The sequence below is a fragment of the Pseudophryne corroboree genome, chromosome 6 (genome assembly GCF_028390025.1).
Source record: "Pseudophryne corroboree isolate aPseCor3 chromosome 6, aPseCor3.hap2, whole genome shotgun sequence".
Classification (NCBI taxonomy): domain Eukaryota; kingdom Metazoa; phylum Chordata; class Amphibia; order Anura; family Myobatrachidae; genus Pseudophryne; species Pseudophryne corroboree.
In genome coordinates this window covers 475,969,533-475,989,752 of record NC_086449.1, presented here as the reverse complement: position 1 = coordinate 475,989,752, position 20,220 = coordinate 475,969,533, and the positions used below count along the sequence as shown (strand labels likewise).

The following is a 20,220-nucleotide window of genomic DNA, read 5'->3' as shown; positions in this document are numbered from 1 at the left end:
ATAGAGCATATATACAGCTGGGCACTGTATATATGCATGAGCCCCCGCCATTATTTTACACAAAATCGCGGGACAGAAGCCCGCCGCTGAGGGGGCGGGGCTTCTTCCTCAGCATTCACCAGCGCCATTTTCTCTCCACAGCTCCGCTGAGAGGAAGCTCCCCAGGCTCTCCCCTGCAGAATCACGGTAGAAAGAGGGTAAAAAGAGAGGGGGGGGGGCACATAAATTTAGCGCAAAATCACTAATACAGCAGCTACTGGGTAAACACTAAGTTACTGTGTAATTCCTGGGTTATATAGCGCTGGGATGTGTGCAGGCATTCTCTCTCTCTCTCTCTCTCTCTCTCTCTCTCTCTCTCTCTCTCTCTCTCTCTCTCTCTCTCTCTCTCTCCCCCCCTCCCTCCAAAAGGCCTTGTGGGGGTTCTGTCCTCAATAGAGCATCCCCTGTGTGTGTGGTGTGTCGGTACGATTGTGTCGACATGTTTGACGAGGAAGGCTATGTGGAAGCAGAGCAGGTGCAGATGAATGTGGTGTCGCCGCCAACGGCGCCGACACCTGATTGGATGGATATGTGGAAGGTGTTAAATGATAATGTAAACTCCTTGCATAAAAGGTTGGATAAAGCTGAAGCCTTGGGACAGTCAGGGTCTCAACCCATGCCTGATCCTACAGCGCAGAGGCCGCCAGGGTCTCAGAAGCGCCCACTATCCCAGATTGTTGACACAGATATCGACACGGATTCTGACTCCAGTGTCGATGGCGATAATGCAAAGTTGCAGCCTAAAATGGCTAAAGCCATCCGCTACATGATTATAGCAATGAAGGATGTTTTGCACATTTCAGAGGTAAACCCTGTCCCTGATAAGAGGGTTTATATGTTTGGGGAAAAAAGGCAAGAAGTGACTTTTCCCCCTTCACATGAGTTAAATGAGTTATGTGAAAAAGCTTGGGATTCTCCTGATAGGAAAGTGCTGATTTCCAAACGGTTACTTATGGCGTATCCTTTCCCGCCAACGGACAGGTTACGCTGGGAATCCTCCCCTAGGGTAGACAAAGCTTTGACACGCTTATCTAAGAAGGTGGCCCTGCCGTCACAGGATACGGCCTCCCTAAAGGATCCTGCGGATAGGAAGCAGGAAGGTATCCTGAAGTCCGTTTATACACATTCAGGTACCCTACTGAGGCCGGCAATAGCGTCGGCTTGGATGTGTAGTGCTGTAGCAGCATGGACAGATACTCTGTCTGAGGAACTTGATACCTTGGACAAGGATACTATATTACTGACCCTGGGGCATATAAAAGACGCTGTCCTATATATGAGGGATGCCCAGAGAGACATTTGCCTACTGGGCTCTAGAATAAATGCAATGTCAATTTCTGCCAGAAGGGTCCTGTGGACTCTGCAATGGACAGGTGATGCCGACTCAAAAAAGCACATGGAGGTTTTACCTTATAAGGGTGAGGAATTGTTTGGGGAAGGTCTCTCGGACCTAGTTTCCACAGCTACGGCTGGGAAGTCAAATTTTTTGCCATATATTCCCTCACAACCTAAGAAAGCACCGTATTACCAAATGCAGTCCTTTCGATCGCAAAGAGGCAAGAAAGTCCGAGGTGCGTCTTTTCTTGGCAGGGGTAGAGGAAAGAAGCTGCACAATACAGCTAGTTCCCAGGAACAGAAGTCCTCCCCGGCTTCCAATAAATCCACCGCATGACGCTGGGGCTCCACAGGTGGAGCCAGGAGCGGTGGGGGCGCGTCTCCGAAATTTCAGCCACCAGTGGGTTCGCTCACAGGTGGATCCCTGGGCTATACAGATTGTGTCTCAGGGATACAAGCTGGAATTCGAAGTGATGCCCCCTCACCGTTACCTCAAATCAGCCCTGCCAGCTTCCGCCATAGAAAGGGAAGTAGTGTTAGCGGCAATTCACAAATTATATCTCCAGCAGGTGGTGGTACAGGTTCCCCTCCCTCAACAGGGAAGGGGTTACTATTCCACAATGTTTGTGGTTCCGAAACCAGACGGTTCGGTCAGACCCATATTGAATTTAAAATCCCTGAACATTTACCTGAAAATGTTCAAGTTCAAGATGGAATCGCTCAGGGCGGTTATTGCGAGCCTGGAAGAGCGGGATTTTATGGTGTCTCTGCACATAAAGGATGCTTACCTGCATGTCCCCATTTATCCACCTCATCAGGAGTACCTCAGATTTGTGGTACAGGACTGTCATTACCAATTCCAGACGTTGCCGTTTGGTCTGTCCACGGCACCGAGAATATTTACCAAGGTAATGGCGGAAATGATGGTGCTCCTGCGAAAGCAAGGAGTCACAATTATCCCATACTTGGACGATCTCCTCATAAAGGCGAGGTCCAGAGAGCAGTTGCTGATCAGCGTAGCACACTCTCGGGAGGTGTTACAACAGCACGGCTGGATTCTGAGTCGCAGCTGGTTCCTACGACGAGACTGCCCTTCCTGGGCATGATTCTGGACACAGACCAGAAGAAGGTGTTTCTCCCGGAGGAGAAGGCCCAGGAGCTCGTGACTCTGGTCAGAGACCTCTTAAAACCAAAACAGGTGTCGGTGCATCAATGCACGCGAGTCCTGGGAAAGATGGTGGCGTCATACGAAGCCATTCACTTCGGCAGGTTCCATGCGAGGAACTTTCAGTGGGATCTGTTGGACAAGTGGTCCGGATCGCATCTTCAGATGCATCGGCTGATCACCCTGTCCCCCAGGGCCAGGGTGTCTCTTCTGTGGTGGCTGCAGAGTGCTCACCTTCTCGAGGGCCGCAGGTTCGGCATACAGGACTGGGTCCTGGTGACCACGGATGCAAGCCTCCGAGGGTGGGGGGCAGTCACTCAGGGAAGAAACTTCCAAGGGCTGTGGTCAAGTCAGAAGGCTTGTCTGCACATCAATATCCTGGATCTAAGGGCCATATTCAATGCCCTGAGTCAAGCGGAGCCTCTGCTTCGCAACCAACCGGTGCTGATTCAGTCAGACAACATCACCGCAGTGGCTCATGTAAACCGCCAGGGCGGCACAAGAAGCAGGGTGGCGATGGCAGAAGCCACCAGAATTCTTCGTTGGGCGGAGAATCACGTGCAAGCACGGTCAGCCGTGTTCATTCCGGGAGTGGACAACTGGGAAGCAGACTTCCTCAGCAGGCACGACCTCCACCCGGGAGAGTGGGGACTTCATCAAGAAGTCTTCACACAGATTACAAATCGATGGGAACTGCCACAGGTGGACATGATGGCATCCCGCCTCAACAAAAAGCTACAAAAGTATTGCGCCAGGTCAAGAGACCCTCAGGCGATAGCTGTGGACGCACTAGTAACACCGTGGGTGTTCCAGTCGGTCTATGTGTTGCCTCCTCTTCCTCTCATACCCAAGGTGCTGAGAATCGTAAGAAAAAGAGGAGTGAGAACAATACTCATTGTTCCGGATTGGCCAAGAAGGACTTGGTACCCGGACTGCAAGAAATGCTCACAGAGGACCCATGGCCTCTGCCTCTCAGACAGGATCTGTTGCAACAGGGGCCCTGTCTGTTCCAAGACTTACCGCGGCTGCGTTTGACGGCATGGCGGTTGAACGCCGGATCCTAGCGGAAAAAGGCATTCCGGATGAAGTTATTCCTATGCTGATAAAGGCTAGGAAGGACGTGACAGCAAAACATGATCACCGTATATGGCGAAAATATGTTGCTTGGTGTGAGGCCAGGAAGGCCCCTACAGAGGAATTCCTCCGAGGATGGGGAGCAATCACACAAGGAAGAAATTTTCAGGGACTATGGTCAAGCCAGGAAGCTTGTCTACACATCAACGTACTGGAATTGAGGGCCATATACAACGGCCTACGACAAGTGGAGAATCTTCTTCGCGACCTACCGGTTCTGATTCAATCAGACGTCACAGCTGTGGCTCATGTAAACCGCCTTGGCGGGACAAGGAGCAGAGTGGCATTGGCAGAAGCCACCAGGATTCTTCGCTGGGCGGAAAATCACGCAAGCGCTCTGTCAGCAGTCTTCATTCCGGGAGTGGACAACTGGGAAGCAGACTTTCTCAGCAGACACGATCTCCATCCAGGAGAGTGGGGACTTCATCAAGAAGTTTTTGCAGAGATAACAAGTCAGTGGGGACTTCCACAAATAGACATGATGGCGTCACGCCTCAACAAGAAGCTTCGGAGGTATTGTGCCAGGTCAAGGGACCCTCAGGCAGTAGCGGTGGACGCCCTGGTGACACCATGGGTGTTTCAGTCGGTCTATGTGTTCCCTCCTCTTCCGCTCATCTCAAAAATACTGAGAATCATAAGACGAAAAGGAGTGCAGACAATACTCATTGTTCCGGATTGGCCTCGAAGGGCCTGGTATTCAGATCTTCAGGAAATGCTCACAGAAGATCCGTGGCCTCTTCCTCTCAGGGAAGACCTATTGCAGCAGGGGCCCTGCTTGTTCCAAGACATACCGCGGTTACGTTTGACGGCATGGCGGTTGGACACCAAATCCTAGCGGGGAAAGGTATTCCGGAGGAAGTCATCCCTACTCTGATTAAGGCTAGGAAGGAGGTGACGGCGAAACATTATCACCGCATCTGGAGGAAGTATGTATCTTGGTGTGAAGCCTAGAATGCTCCTACTGAAGATTTCCATCTGGGCCGTTTTCTCCACTTTCTACAGACAGGAGTGGATATGGGCCTAAATCAATTTTCTTTTAGAAGGAATTGGCTTCTCTCCCAGAAGTCCAGACTTTTGTGAAGGGAGTGCTGCACCCCCAGCCTCCTTTTGTGCCCCCAGTGGCACCATGGGACCTTAACGTGGTGTTACAGTTCCTAAAATCTCACTGTTTTGAGCCTCTTCAAACGGTGGATTTAAAATTTCTCACTTGGAAGGTGGTCATGTTGTTGGCCTTGGCATCTGCACAGCGGGTGTCCGAATTGGCGGCTTTGTCTCACAAGAGCCCCTATTTGATTTTCCATGTGGATAGAGCAGAATTAAGGACTCGTCCTCAATTTTTGCCTAAGGTGGTTTCATCTTTTCATATGAACCAACCTATCGTGGTGCCTGTGGCTACGGGTGACTTGGAGGATTCCAAGTCCCTTGATGTAGTCAGGGCCTTAAAGATTTATGTAGCCAGGACGTCTCGGGTTAGGAAAACAGAGGCACTGTTTGTCCTGTATGCAGCCAACAAGCTTGGTGCTCCTGCTTCTAAACAGACTATTGCTCGCTGGATCTGTAACACGATTCAGCAGGCTCATTCTACGGCTGGATTGCCGTTACCAAATTCAGTAAAGGCCCATTCCACTAGGAAGGGGGGCTTTTCTTGGGCGGCTGCCCGAGGCGTCTCGGCATTAGAGCCTTGCCGAGCGGCGACTTGGTCGGGTTCAAACACTTTTGCTAAATTCTACAAGTTTGATACCTTGGCTGAGGAGGACCTTATGTTTGCTCAATCGGTGCTGCAGAGTCATCCGCACTCTCCCGCCCGGTCTGGAGCTTTGGTATAATCCCCATGGTCCTTACGGAGTCCCCAGCATCCTCTAGGACGTAAGAGAAAATAAGATTTTAAACCTACCGGGAAATCTTTTTCTCCTAGTCCGTAGAGGATGCTGGGCGCCCGTCCCAGTGCGGACAAAATTCTGAAAGACTTGTATAAAGTTATTGCTTACATAAGGGTTATGTTACAGTTTTGATCAGTCTCTGGCTGATGCTGTTTTGTTTCATACTGTTAACTGGTTCGTATGTTCCGAGTTGTACGGTGTGGATGGTGTGGGCTGGTATGTATCTTGCCCTTAGATTAACAAAAATCCTTTCCTCGTACTGTCAGTTTCCTCTGGGCACAGTTTCTCTAACTGAGGTTTGGAGGAGGGGCATAGAGGGAGGAGCCAGTGCACACCCATCTAAAGTCTTTAGAGTGCCCATGTCTCCTGCAGAGCCCGTCTATACCCCATGGTCCTTACGGAGTCCCCAGCATCCTCTACGGACTAGGAGAAAAAGATTTACCGGTAGGTTTAAAATCTTATTTTTGTAACCTGTAGTTCTACGCAACTCGACAAAATCATCATACATTGTTTAGTATTTTAATATGAAGAAGAAATGTAAGACGTCTACCATGTCATTTTATTTTAACATTTCTTACGTCCTAGTGGATACTGGGGATCTGTACTTTAGTACCATGGGGTATAAATCAGGTCCACTGAAGCCTGGCACTTTAAAACCTTTAGTGTGTATATGTGTGTGCTGGCTCCTCCCCTCTATGCCCCTCCTACCAGACAGAGTGGGACATAAGCAGTGATAAAAGTGGAGAAGTTGCCCATGGCAACCAATCAGCTGCTCTGTATACTTTTAACGTATGCAAATTAGAAATGTTACATCAATGCTGATTGGTTGCCTTGGGCAACTTCTCCACTGGCTCACTTCTCCACTTTTATCACTGCTTAGTACATGTCCCCCTTAGTTTAGAAAAATGTGTCCAACGAGCCGGCTGCATTTCTCTGCAGCTCCAAAGAGTTTTTTTCCTTTTTTTTTTTTAATTTTTTAATTTTTTATTTTAGTTATTTATTTTCAGGTAGTACTGGCTGGCAACCAGATTACCTGCTTCATGGGACTTAGGGGGGGGGGGGGGGGGGGTACCAAGCTAACCTCCTGAGGGTTAATGGTTCATAATCCCAGCTGACAGGACATTGAGCTCCTGAGTGCTGTTTCACACACCATTACTGTGTGTGCCCATGCCAGCAGCTAGCCGCCACCCTCTAACAGATGCCAAAGATCGTCAGGTGCGGTGAGTGTTAACACTGGGGTCCCGGTTAGCGGGTCCTCGGTGCGGTTTGGCGGCATGTCACGCGGCGGTCACAGGCCTCGAGCTGCGGTGCCCGCCGCGGACTACACTGGCTCAGGGCACATGCTCTGCAGTGCTCCCTGTCATTTAGGCTTTGGGTGTACTGTTTTTTATTTGCACATCAGTCAGTATAAAATACTAATGGACCGCGCACCATTAAAAGGGGTGGGGCTTCCCGAAGAGCGGGACCAGAGGCGGGAATGCGCCATTTCCTGCCTCTGCGGATCATCAAGGCTGCATGCACGCTGCTCCTCCATGAACCCTCACTGTTGGCAGACTTCTGTACTGGTACCAGGGGGTCATAGCAGGGTGGAGCACGCCAGCGGTAGCGCCGTTGCACATTTAAAGTCATAACACATAATTTCATACACTGTACTGCTGTGTTTGTGTGCTGGTCTCCGTTTTCCCTCAGTGTCACTCCAGGGGCTCTTTAGGGTCTGTGTGGAGGTGTTTCAGTGAGCTGCGCTGTATTACTGTCGTGTACATATGTCTGTGGACATGATTATGTGTGCTGCTTGTACTCTACCCCTTCTTCAGCGGGGTCCCTCATGTGTGAACAGTGCGCCTTATCTCCACAGGGACACCGTTCACAGGCACCTGACTGGCTAGATAATTTTAAAAGCATGATTCAGAATGTAAATTCAGAAATGGCTGCAGCTTAAAAGGAGAGACAGGTGTTGAAACAGTCTATTGATTGTAGGCTCAGTGTTTACTAGTCCTCTTCTGCCGAGCACCGCTGCTCTTTCACGTCTGCAGTGACAGACAGCTGCTTGTCACTACCTGGCTTCCCCCTCTGGCTGTTGGAACGATCTGACATCCTGCACCAACTTCACCTAGCTGTGTGCACAGTTCAATAGGGTGCACATGTGAGATCACCTAGGTTCAGAAATACTGGGAGTCCGTGCCAAGGTACAACCTAACAGCGGTGAGCAATACTCTATTTATGAGGGGATGACACCAGCTTCTTTATATTGACTGCTATAACAATTCATCACACAATTACCTAAACATCTGCGGGCTCTGGCTAGTGGACCATTTCATAATATCAGGCTGGAACTCATATATTGGACTTTTTAAAGGGACTGCATTGTGTTTTTTTTTTTTTGTTTTGTTTTTTTTACAGGAGTACACTGAATTTTCTAGTTACCATACTAGCTGATGTGTTTTATTGTTTTGTGTTTTATATGTGCTAATTACATTTATTTATTCCTTTTCATATGAATTATTACTGCGCTCTCATTCTGGTTCGCTATATTGATTGTATGGCAAAAGCAGCAGATACCAGGAAGGCCACTGGTGCTCCAGTCTGATTAGCCTGATGATGATGATGTGGATGAGGACAGCTCTCTGTCCCCTGGGGTGGAGGCCCTCATTTATGCTGTAAGAGAGGTTCTTCACATACCAGATCAGGGAGGCAGAACCAGATGAGGAGTTGTATTTTAATGTTAGATCTAAGACCTCAGCCACCTTTCCTGTGTCTAAGGAATTAAACTCCCTGGCCAGGGAGGCATGGGTAAACCCTGACAAGAAATAAAAATTTCCTCAGAGGTTTTTATCTACCTTTCCCCTCCCAGCTGAGGTCAGGAAGGTATGGGAAAACCCCCCGTGAGTCGATAAGTCTGTGTCCAGACTGTCTAAGAAATTGATACTGCCGATGCCAGGGGCTATATCCCTAAAAGACCCTGCTGACTGTAAAATTGAGACCACTCTCAAGGCAATATATACTGCAGCAGGTGTAGCACAGCGCCTCACAATAGTTTGTGGGTGGATTTCCAGGGCAGTGGTCAAGTGGTCCGATAATATTATTAATGGATTAGACTCCCTGCCCCAGGATGAGGTCATTACTCTGCTGCAACACATAGAGGATGCTACAAATTTTATGAGCGAGGCTATAAGGAATTGTGTAAGATAAATGGCCGCACTACTGCTATGGCTGTTTCGGCTCGCAGAGCTCTGTGGTTACGTCAGTGGTCAGTGGACGCTGATTCCAAAAAGGGTATCAAAAATCTTCCTTTTACAGGGGATGCCTTGTTTGGGGACAAACTTAAATGGATCTCCCAGGCAACAGCGGGTAAATCTACCTATCTGCTGTGGGCTGCACCATCTGCTAGACCAGGCATGTCAAACTCGCGGCCCTCCAGCTGTTGTGAAACTACAAATCCCAGCATGCTTTGCCAGCATACCTTCCACTGATCATCTGGTAAAGCATGCTGGGACTTGTAGTTTCAAAACAGCTGGATGACCATGAGTTTGACATGCCTGTGCTAGACGTTCTTACACAGGCCCCTTTTTGCAGTCCATTCGTGTGTCAAGGATCAGAGGCAGGGGCCGGGGAGTCTCCACCACTCTGAGAGGGTTTCGTGGTAAGTCCCGTAAACCTGCAACTGCTGCATCCCTGGACCAGACCGCGTGACGGTTGGCCCCAGCAGCAAAATGATACTTTCAGGTGGGTGCTCGCCTTCAACACTTCGCCCACGTGTGGGCGAAGTCCTGCCGGGATCCTTGCGTGAGGGATCTCCTCTCCCAGGGATACCGGCTAGAATTTCAAGCACTCCCTCCTCACAGATTTTTCAAATCTGCTTACAAGTTTTGCCCGCAGCAAAAGTTACCTTGCAAGAGGCATTCAAAAGCTTTTGCGGACAGGGGTGGTGGTTCCAGTACCACCTCCGTTGCACAACGGGTTTTTACTCCAGTCTTTTTGTCGTTCCAAAACCAGACGGTTCGGTGCGACCCATCTTAAACCTGAAGTATCTAAACACGTATCTGCGGGTGTTCAAATTCAAGATGGAATCCCTGCGGGCAGTGGTGTCCGGTCTGGAAGAGGGGGAATTCCTGGTATCCCTAGATGTCAAGGATGCTTACCTACACATTCCCATGTGCCCCCCTCATCAGGCTTACCTCAGGTTCAACATCTTGGACGACCATTTCCATTTTCAGGCTTTGCCCTTTGGCCTGTCCACAGCTCCGAGGGTCTTCACCAAGGTCATGGCGGAGATGATGCTGAAACTGCGCATGATTGGAGTCAACATAGCCCCCTACTTGGACGATCTCATGATAAGGCGTGAGGCCTGAGGCACTCAGCGAGATCTGTGGGCTCTTCCTAGGTGGCTGCCCAGGGTGTCTCGGCCTTACAGTTGTGCCAAGCTGCTACTTGGTCTGGTTCAAACACTTTTGTTAAGTTCTATCGGTTCGACATCTTGGCCAAGGATGATCTTCAGTTTGGTCAGGCGGTGTTACAGGGGTCTCTGCACTCTCCCACCCATTTGGGAGCTTTGGGACTTCCCCATGGTACTAAAGTACAGATCCCCAGTATCCACTAGGACGTAAGAGAAAATAGGAATTTGATACCATAGGTAATTCCTTTACTCCATAGTCCGTAGTGGATACTGGGCGCCCGTCTCAGTGCTTTGATTCCTGCTTTCCTGAGTAAGTGTTTGGTTGGCCCGCCGTTGCGGTCCCATCTTGTTGTTGGGTTAGCTTTGCTATCCTGGTTAGGTTGGTGTTGCTGTCCTCTGTTTTGGTTAGCGCCCTCCTTTCGGTTATGGTTGTGTGTTGGCTTAATGCCTCACCGCTGTTGTACCTGTTTTCTTCTATCGTGGTATTTCCACCTCCTCGGGCACAGTTTCCTAGACTAGAGTCTGGAAGGAGGGGCATAGAGGGGAGACACACATACACACACTAAAGGTTTTAAAGTGCCAGGCTACAGTGGACCCGATCTATACCCCATGGTACTAAAGTACAGATTCCCAGTATCCACTACAGACTACGAGAAAAGGAATTACCGGTAGGTATCAAATTCCTATTTTCTACATTTTGTAAAAGCTGTAGAATATGGCTTGTGTTCATAGGACCATAAAATATTATCCAAAGAAGGCAAAAAATATGCCATTTATGTGCTAGGTCTGTTTCCTATTACATTGTTTTAGGTCTACCAGACTTTTTCACATTGTTAATATTTATATAACTAGGTGAAAACGTTCTGAGGAATTAATAACACTACACATCAAGACCTCCTAACAGGTGACACAGGAAATTAACAATTTATAAATTATGGACATGTATTTCTGCCATTTCCCAATTTAAACATGTGAGATTGAAAGAGAATAGCTATAGTGTGTGTGTGTGTGTGTGTGTGTGTGTGTGTGTGTGTGTGTGTGTAGATATAGACTAGCTGATGTGCCCAGTTTCATCCAGTTAGATCTTCAATATTTACTGTTTCCATTTCCTTCATCCCAAGTTAATTTATGTGCCATTCCCGAGTGAGCCTTGACCTTCCAAGAAAGTACTTGCCTTTCTACTCGCCTTCCTGGATTAGTTTGTTCATCTAGAGCCTGTACTGCTCTGTGCACCTTGGGGTTATTTTGTTGGTACTTTAAGGATATCCAATTACCGGTGAATTAACATCTGGATCCGAGAAATGGCCGTTCAGTGAAACCTGTGTGTTTTCGGTAGAAACAGCAACAGGGCTGTTTCCAGGAATTTGGTTTCGCCTGCTTGAGGAAGGCGAAACAAAGTCCCTGAAAAAACCGTGGCAACCTGCAGTGTCCCTTGCCCACCACAGCAGTGGCAGGCAGGGTGCCGCGGCCCTGGAGCCAGCACTTGGCGCTTAACCCTGGCGGGGAAGCCAGGGCAGCGCCACAACACGAATCCCCCATCTTCCCCAGCCCTTGGTCACATAGGGGCAGTCATGTGACCCTAGGGAGCTGGAACTGCAGCGTTGCACTGGGAGCTGTCAGGAGCCAGCACACGGTGCAGCATCAGGTAACCCCCAATAAGCCGCCGCTCGTGCCGGCTTATCGGGGCTAATAGGATAGACCCCGGTGAGACAATTAGCACCGGTAAATTGCCAGGGCTAATTGGATATTCCCCTTAGGCAGCGAAGTACAGTGCACTGCAGAACTATGCTGCACATATTCCCTTGCCAAATGCTGAAGTTCCGTCCTCTTTTTAGCACTTGTGCATCTGGCATGACGTTTGGCAGGAGCCGTCTTGGGTACAAAATAAGTGATGCATTCGTGAGGTGGAGTCGGGCTGAAGGAAGGGTGGTGTGTTGGACACCTCTTGAGGTTCATGCGGTAGGTATGCATCAAAATCGCCCTTAGAGAGATCGTGCGTAAAGCGTAGCCTCCTCACATGGAAACGTTCAGTACCAAAACTCAAAGAGCTCCCCATTGCGGTAAACCTTGAAGACTAACTCGAACAGTTCCCAAGTTACTACCAGTTTGCATAAACCACCATAAGTGAAGGGTGCGGCCATGTTAAGGAGTTACTCAGCGGGGGTGGTCTTCAGTTTGCCGGCTGTTGGGATCCCGGCGCACAATATACCAACGCCGGAATCCCGACACCCGGCATACCGACACCTTTTCTCCCTCTTGGAGGTCCACAAGCCCCCTGGAGGGAGAATAGATAGCGTGGCGTGCCACCGTGCCTGCAGCGTGGCGAGCCCGCAAGGGGCTCATTTGTGCTCGCCCAGCTGTTGGTATGCTGGCGGTCAGGATTCCAGCGCCGGTATGCTGGTCGCCGGGAGCCTGGCCACCAGCATACCATACTACACCCCGCAGCGGATCTGGTTTGGTTGTTTTCCCTCGCTGTCATAGGACATGATGGAGAAGTCCTCCAAGTTGTCCACCACGTGCCTTGCAATTAGTTCATACACCTCCCTAGCCATTAGCTGAGTTTTATATTTGCGACAGGAGAGGGCCTGGAACAGGAAGGCTTCGTCTCCTGTGATAGGTACAATGGTGTGAGGTACCATCTCCCCTTTAACATTCAAAAACTAATTTTGCCAAGTTCGGGAAAAAATAATAATCAAGTGAAGTATCAAAAAAGAAAAAAACCTAATCACAGGAGTATATTTATTAAGGTGGGCTTATAGAAGTGGAGATGTTGCCCAATCGTATTCTACCTATCATCATTTATCTAGCACCTTTAGAAGATAATAGCTAGGATCTGATTGACTGCTATGGGCAATATCTCCATCTCTGAAAAGCCGCACTTTAGTAAATATACCCCATAGTGTTAAGTCCCGAGCAGTGGCTGTTCGAGAGGTGGGGCTGCTCAGTCCAATATTCAAATAGGGGAGCAACACCAACTGCCAGTGATGTTTTGTAGCATTTGCTGATACAGTTGGTGTGGCTCCCCTATTTAAATATTGGACTGCGCCAACCTCTAAACAAAGTAATGTAACGTATCCAACTCTCCAGAGGAATGTTCCACTTTATTTCCTATATTAGGTATTTAATAGGGCTGAAACAATACCTACAACTTGGTAAAATGAGATGTCTCTGAAGGAGGCTGCACGTTTGCATCTAATGAAAATGGAAATGGACCCCAGATGCACCAGGGTAATGCTCTTAGTACAAATACGTGGCTCCTGTAGTCTTGTGGACTCATGGTTACAAACTTACTCTGCACCGAGTAAGCCACAGTGCTCTGAAAAGAGATGTGACGCAGCCACAGTGATCTGGGCACTGTGGCACACCTAATCCACGGTTATCCATATCAGACTGTGAGTATGGTGGACAGAGAGTGCCATAGAGGCTCAGTCTGTCGGAGATGTGACTAGCATATCTCCATTAGGTGCAGTAGTTCTGCCCAGTATACAAAGCCACAGATAGGACAGTGATATAGATACCACTGATAAGCCCGAACGCGCCTTTGAATCTGGACTGAATTCATTTTGAAATATTGGCTACAGTGTGTGTGTGTGTGTGTGTGTGTGTGTGTGTATATATATATATATATATATAAAATTAATATTTTTTTTTTCTCTTCTCTGTATTCTAAATGATTAATATGCTTATGTAAATATGGTATCATTGTGGTCTGAAGCCGCTCCCTGATAAAGCTTCATTGCAGGTGCTGAACATGTTTGCTGAATCTGACTAACCTAAATCCCCGCTTTTGCTTTATTTGTCTTCTTGCATAGTTTAATCAGGGCCGGCGCCACCATTAGGCAGCTTTAGGCAGCTGCCTATGGGCGCCGGCCACTGGAGGGCGGCACTGCACGCTGCACAGAAATGCGTCTTTTCTCTTATTCCCTAATGTGTGCTCCTCGTCTTTCTTATGAGACTTGGAGCCGCCCATCAATTACCAGCCGCCGCTGACAGAGTGAGTCAGTGTGTACCATCAGCTGCTCTACGTGTAAGCTGGCTCTCGTTATATAAAGCACTCCCTCTGCAATCCTCCCCAAGCACACACCCCCGCGATATCACATGGCATTTCCCACCCCACAACAGCATCTTCCTCCTTCTCCTCCTCCTCTATTTTTTTTTTTTGTGACCAACTAAATTTGAGTTTTAGGCTGTGGTTTTTATATATATATATATATATATATATATATATATATATATATATATATATATATATATATATATATATAATATATATATACATGCATACATACATACAGGCATACACATACATACAGACATACATATGTGTGTGTGTGTGTATATATATATATATATATATATATATATATATATATATATATATATATATACATACACACACACACACACACACAGGCATACATACGTGTGTATGTGTGTGTATGTATATATATATATATATATATATATATATATATATATACACGTTTCAGGTGTTTAATCCTACACCTGATGAAAGGTGTAGGATTAAACATCTGAAACATTGATGACATGAATTAGCTGCAATGGCTGTTTTTTCTTTCATAAAAAGTCCGTGGAGTGCTGCCTGCTGTAATGGAATGTATGTATGTATGTATATGTATGTATATATATATATATATATATATATATATATATATATATATATATATATATATATATACACAACAACAACTATTCTCCCTCTGAGGGGAGAATAAAAAATGTGGTGCGCAAAGTGCTCCAATGTGCCCGCAGTGTGGTGAGCAAAGCTGCAGGCATTTTGGCGTCCGGCATCCCACTGCCAGGATTCTGTTCACCGGGATGCCAGCTGCCGGCATATATATATATTAGAATTATCAACTCCTGCACTGTATGTCTATATACCCAGGGGCGGAACTGCAATGGAGACTTTTGCCGCCGGGCTCCAGCCCTAAAGGGGGCACTTTCTCCATTGTCCACCAGCTGTTCTGTGCCCTTCCCACTATAATATACAGAGGAGCCCAGTGTATACAACCCAGGGCCCTACTTATGGCCGCGCGGCCCGCGCCGCACTATTATCCACTCCTTAAGTGACCCAACCTGACAGCTCGGGCCCGCTGCCATCTCCGCTAGCGGCAGCACTGCCAGCGGTGGGGTGCGCCGGGCATCTCGCTCCACCACAGACAGCCAAGAAGCGCTGCAGCTTCCGGCCTGCATGCTCCGCCCCCTCCTGACTCCTGGCTTCTGCTGCCTCCCAGTCCACAAGTGGAAAACTATACGCTACCAGGAGCCAGATGCTGGAAGTGCCTAGTGGGAAACAAAGAGTATGTGGTGGAGGAAAGTGATTATGACTGTGAGAGGGGAGTAGAGAGGCACAGGTATGGGACGGGAGAACGGCGCGGGGTGCAGGGCTGGGAAGTGGCTGAGCGTTCGTTTGGTCTGTTAGGTACTGTACCGGAGTGTCAGGTAACTGACCACAACACCCGCTGCTCACAGGGTCCATTTACTAAGTCTTCCATCTCTCCTGTCCCTGTCACCTCTGTGCTGGCCCTGTCATCTCTCTTTACTGACCCTTATGTTCTGTCCCTGTCCCCTCTGCCCAGTCCCTGTACATACCTGCTGCTTGTTCCCCTCCTCTGGCGGGACCAGTGATTAGTACTACTAATCAAGCTACTGGCACATGCTTGTTGTATTAGTGCTCGCAGGCTTACACTCTATAGGTAGCATTGATACACGAGGCTACGTGCTACCTACAATATTACCAGTTGATTGGGTATGGGATGCTGGTGGTCAGACTGTTTGAAATCCCGACTGGGGCAGTGGAGGTAAGTATACCTAATCCTAACCCTCCCTCCCCGCAGCCTAACCCTAACCCAAACCCTCCCCTTCCCACAGCCTAACATTAACCTCCCAAGTATACTTGCATTCGGAATTCCGTCTGTCGGGATTCTGGCGTTGGCATTCTGACAGGTCTTGGGATTCGAGCGCTTGTATCCCAACTACATCCCTTACCAGTTATTTATATAGCGCACACATATTCCGCAGGACTTTACAGAGCATATTTGGCCATTCACATCAGTCCCTGCCCCAGTGGAGCTTACAATCTATATTCTCTACCACATGCACACACATTCACACTATTGTTAATTTTTGTTGGGAGCCAATTAACCTACCAGTATATCTTTGGATTGTGGGAGGAAACCGGAGTACCCAGAGGAAACCCAAGCAAGCATGGGGAGAATATACAAACTCCACACAGTTAGGGCCATGGTGGGAATCAAAACCATGACTGCAGCGCTGTGAGGCAGTAATGCTAACCATTACTCTGTCTGTGCTATTGCATAAAGGTCCGTGCAGATAGCAAATGTTCTTAATGGGCTGTATGCTATGGTCACCCAGCACTGTTGCATACCCTCCAACATGACCCACCCCACTAGGTACAAAAGGCTCTGTTTCTGGACTTCCCTCTTAATTTATTATTGCCATCACCTGTGAAGAAACAGCTTTCTTATCATTTAACTAGTTCAACACAGGTGATGGAAATCATAAATTAAGAGGGAAATCCAGGAACAGAGCATTTTGTACCTAGTGGGGCGGGTCATGTTGGAGGGTCTGCTGTTGGACAGGGGTCAGTAGGATGTAAAAGTGAGGAAACACAAAATATGTAAGGTTATGTGTGGACTGTACAGAGTGTATGTGTCAAGGATATGTGGGTGGGTCCGAAACGTATAAGACCTTGCATGCACACTTTCACCTGAAGGATTGGGAAGTGGTAGTTGGGGGGGCTGAAGTTTTGCCTAGGGTGCCAAGAAACCTTGCACCGGCCCTGAGTTTAATGAATATCTAACCAATTGTTTTATTCATTTGAAAATCCCTTTATTTTATATGGAAGACCGTTTTATATTTATCTGCGGCGACACAATACAATTGCGATCGCAGATGCCGCAAAATACTGCAAAGTCGGGTGCCCCGCTGCCATTTTACCCATGCGCAGCAAGCACGTGTGATGTCACGTGGCCTCTCCTAAAACATCCCAGGATCGCATAGCAGAATGTGATAACATTGGCCAGATGTACAGTATCCTGCATGGTCCCCGCTGACCACACTTGCATAGGGGCCACTTCCGGACCGCTAGCTACAAATGCAAAGTGTAGCTGCAGGGGCCAAAATCGGGAAGTCTTTGCATTCGGGATATTGATACATCTGGCAGCATTGCATCCCCCTTACAAACCTATGGGGGATGCGGTTGGTGGTGGGAATGGAGGGATCGCAGCAGGTATCGGCGATATCTGCTGCAGTCCCTCCTGCATACATTCCAGGAATACGTAATATTTACGGCTAACTCACGAAAATGGGTGTTTTCAAGGAAAAAGTCGGAAATATTATTTTTGTAAATGGGCCCTTGTGTTAATTACAATATCATCCAGGGGATGTAGTGGTCATTCCAACCTACGGGATGCCCCCGATCAGGAGACCGGCAGCAGAATCGCAGCACCTTTCAGAATGGCGATGCCGGAATCCCGAACGTAAGTATACAAGGGAGTGTTAGGGTTAGGCTGCGTGTAGGGAGGATTAGGGATAACTTTTGACATCCCGTACTCTGCCCTCCTCCGGAGATATTGAATGGGATTAGCTGAGACTCTGTGGTTCAGTTCAATCCTTGTATCCGTGCTATATCAATGTGTGTTGGTGATAATTAGAATGTCAAATAGGTCTTACATGTGGGTGATGAGGCGGTGAATCTTACCAACTTTAGCTTGGATGCCAAAACAAGTAGACCTGCTGCTGCTTTAAGATCTTGTTAAGGTGCCTTCTGGACCTGGTAAGAGACATTAACTAATACATTTTATTTTGTTTAATGCTTGTTTAACAGTAAGAGGTATAAAGCTAAAACAAAAGTGAAAAATTCATAAATGTTCAGTAATTGTGTACCAATATGTGTAGCACTTTGTTTGACTGATTATTTTATATCATATTTAGGAAAATCTGTAGAAATTGCAAATGTGGTCAAGAAGAACATAATGTTCTTTCAAATAATGAAGATGATCGTAAAGTCGGCAAGCTGTTTGAGGACACAAAGTATACAACCCTTATTGCAAAGTTGAAAACTGATGGGGTTCCCACCTACAAGCGGAATGTAATGATTTTGACTAATCCTGTGGCAGCAAAGAAAGATGTGTCCATCAATACGGTCACCTATGAATGGGCACCACCAGTGCAAAACCAAACACTAGTGAGTTGTTACAATTTTCACCATTCTACAAGCTTGATAAAGGGGAGAGTGATTTGCGGGTCTGTCAGAGAGGACGTGGATAATTTTGTGATGTTGGCCACGTCCATTGTAAGAGTTTGTATGTTTGGGGTTTCTTGGGGAAGGGGGGGGGGGTATTTAGATTCCCCCCCGTATACTATGTGTGTATATGTATATATGTGTGTATATCTCTATCTCTTCTCCACTGATGGATGAACCGATGGCGGGTCGGTGCTAGTCCAGACAGAAGGAGCCTCACCTTCGAGTATGCAGTGTATACACAAATATACAGCACAGCCTAATTTTAAACAGAAGAGGTACTACCACGCTGAGACTTCTAGTACCACGCTCTGTGACTCCTCCTTACTGGACTAGCACAACACCCACCTTCCCTTAGGTTATATTAATTAGTGTATGGTCCTTGCATAACAGTTGACCCATTACAATGGGCACTATGAAACGTAAACCCTGGATTAATTTATATAACGCAGTGATCGTGCTGGGACAGAAATTATGTGGGTCCCAGGGACCCATCATTTATAAAAATTTGGAGTCCCACTTCATTATTTTTGGGTCCCATCAAATTTTATTGAAACTAAATCAATTAAATGGGCATCAGACCTCTAAACATACCCTTTAAATACACTTAAACCTCTATATGTGTCCTTTAAAGTCCCTCAGACCACCTTACATGGAATTAGATCATTCTACATACCCCTAAAATTCCCATCAGATCCCCCACATGCCCTCAGACATTGCACATATAAACAGTGGTGGAACTAGTGAGTGGTGGACCCGGGTTAAAAAATATGCTTTGGGTCCCCCACTCATATGCCCCCCCCACACACACACATGCTAAAGATTAGCAAGACAGTACGTTCATGCAATGAGCGCCCTTGGCTGTGCTCCCCCCACGGTAGCACATTTCCCACTACACATTGCTGCACTACATTCCCCCCCCCCCACACAAACTATATCCCTGCACTATAGTCCCCTTATAATATGCTATACTACTTTGCTGTACTACGTTACATCACCCTATATATACCTTGCACTACATCACTACACTCCATTTTTGCACTACACCCTTCCTATACCCTGCCGTACATCACTACACTACATTACTTACTACATCCCCCTATGTTCCGCACCACTTACACTACATCCCCCCCATATGCTGAACTACATCACTACACTACATCCCCCCTATGCGCTGCACTACATCACTATATCTCCCTCCCTATTCGCTGCACTCATTTATTAAAGTACACTACACATTAACATTAGCAACATCCCTCTAGATACCTTCTCAGCTCCTCTGTCCTATGGAACTCAAACAGAGTAGAATGAGGGTGCAGGCAGGGTAGTGTGGAAGAGGGGAACAAATTTAATTTGGTGGTGACAAGGTGGAGGGTAAGAAGCGGTCGAGCCTAGTCCTCAGAACATGAGGAGCAGATTATAATATAGAGGGTCATTCATGTGCGGTTGCACCTGAGACCATCAGTGCAAAGTACTGATTTTAGTACTTTGCTAATGTGCAGGACCTGTTCTGCGTGTGGGCGAGCAGGTCATGTGGCACAGGATGCAGGCCGGCATTTGATTGTCAGTCTGATAACATTTCATTTCGGGGAGCTGCGGCAGGTTACAGGGGAAAGATTGCAGCATTGTGGTAACAGGGAATGAAGGGGAGAGTCTAGGTCCTGCAGAAACTGCCCCCTACTCTTCTCCAGGGTTCTCTTGTCCTATTACTGCCCGTGCAACCCTCAGCCGCCTCCTGTCCCGCCACCTACTGCTGGCATCTTCTGTGGGCATGACTCCAGCATGCTGCTTACTCCGCAGTTAGTATTCTGCAGAGGCGGATTGTCTACCCCTTAAACCTCCGCCCCACCCCCTTCCCCAACTGTAGCACGCAAGATGATTTTTCTGTGTACTGATGAGCCCCCTCACCTGCTGTAGTTATAGCCCACCATCCTCAGACCTGACATTGATAGTGGCAGCGAGGGGCTCTATCCAGTGCTGCTAGAAC

The 20,220-nt window shown here is 47.7% G+C and overlaps 1 protein-coding gene across 1 annotated transcript in view; it reads left to right on the top strand.

Moving 5' to 3' along the window:
* The window catches only part of TES (testin LIM domain protein), a 134,659-nt gene that overhangs the window by 83,038 nt on the left and 31,401 nt on the right, over window positions 1–20,220 (top strand). The window contains exon 3 of the mRNA XM_063927238.1: window positions 17,924–18,176. Coding sequence (XP_063783308.1) covers window positions 17,924–18,176 — 253 coding nt within the window. The remainder of the gene's footprint in view (window positions 1–17,923; window positions 18,177–20,220) is intronic.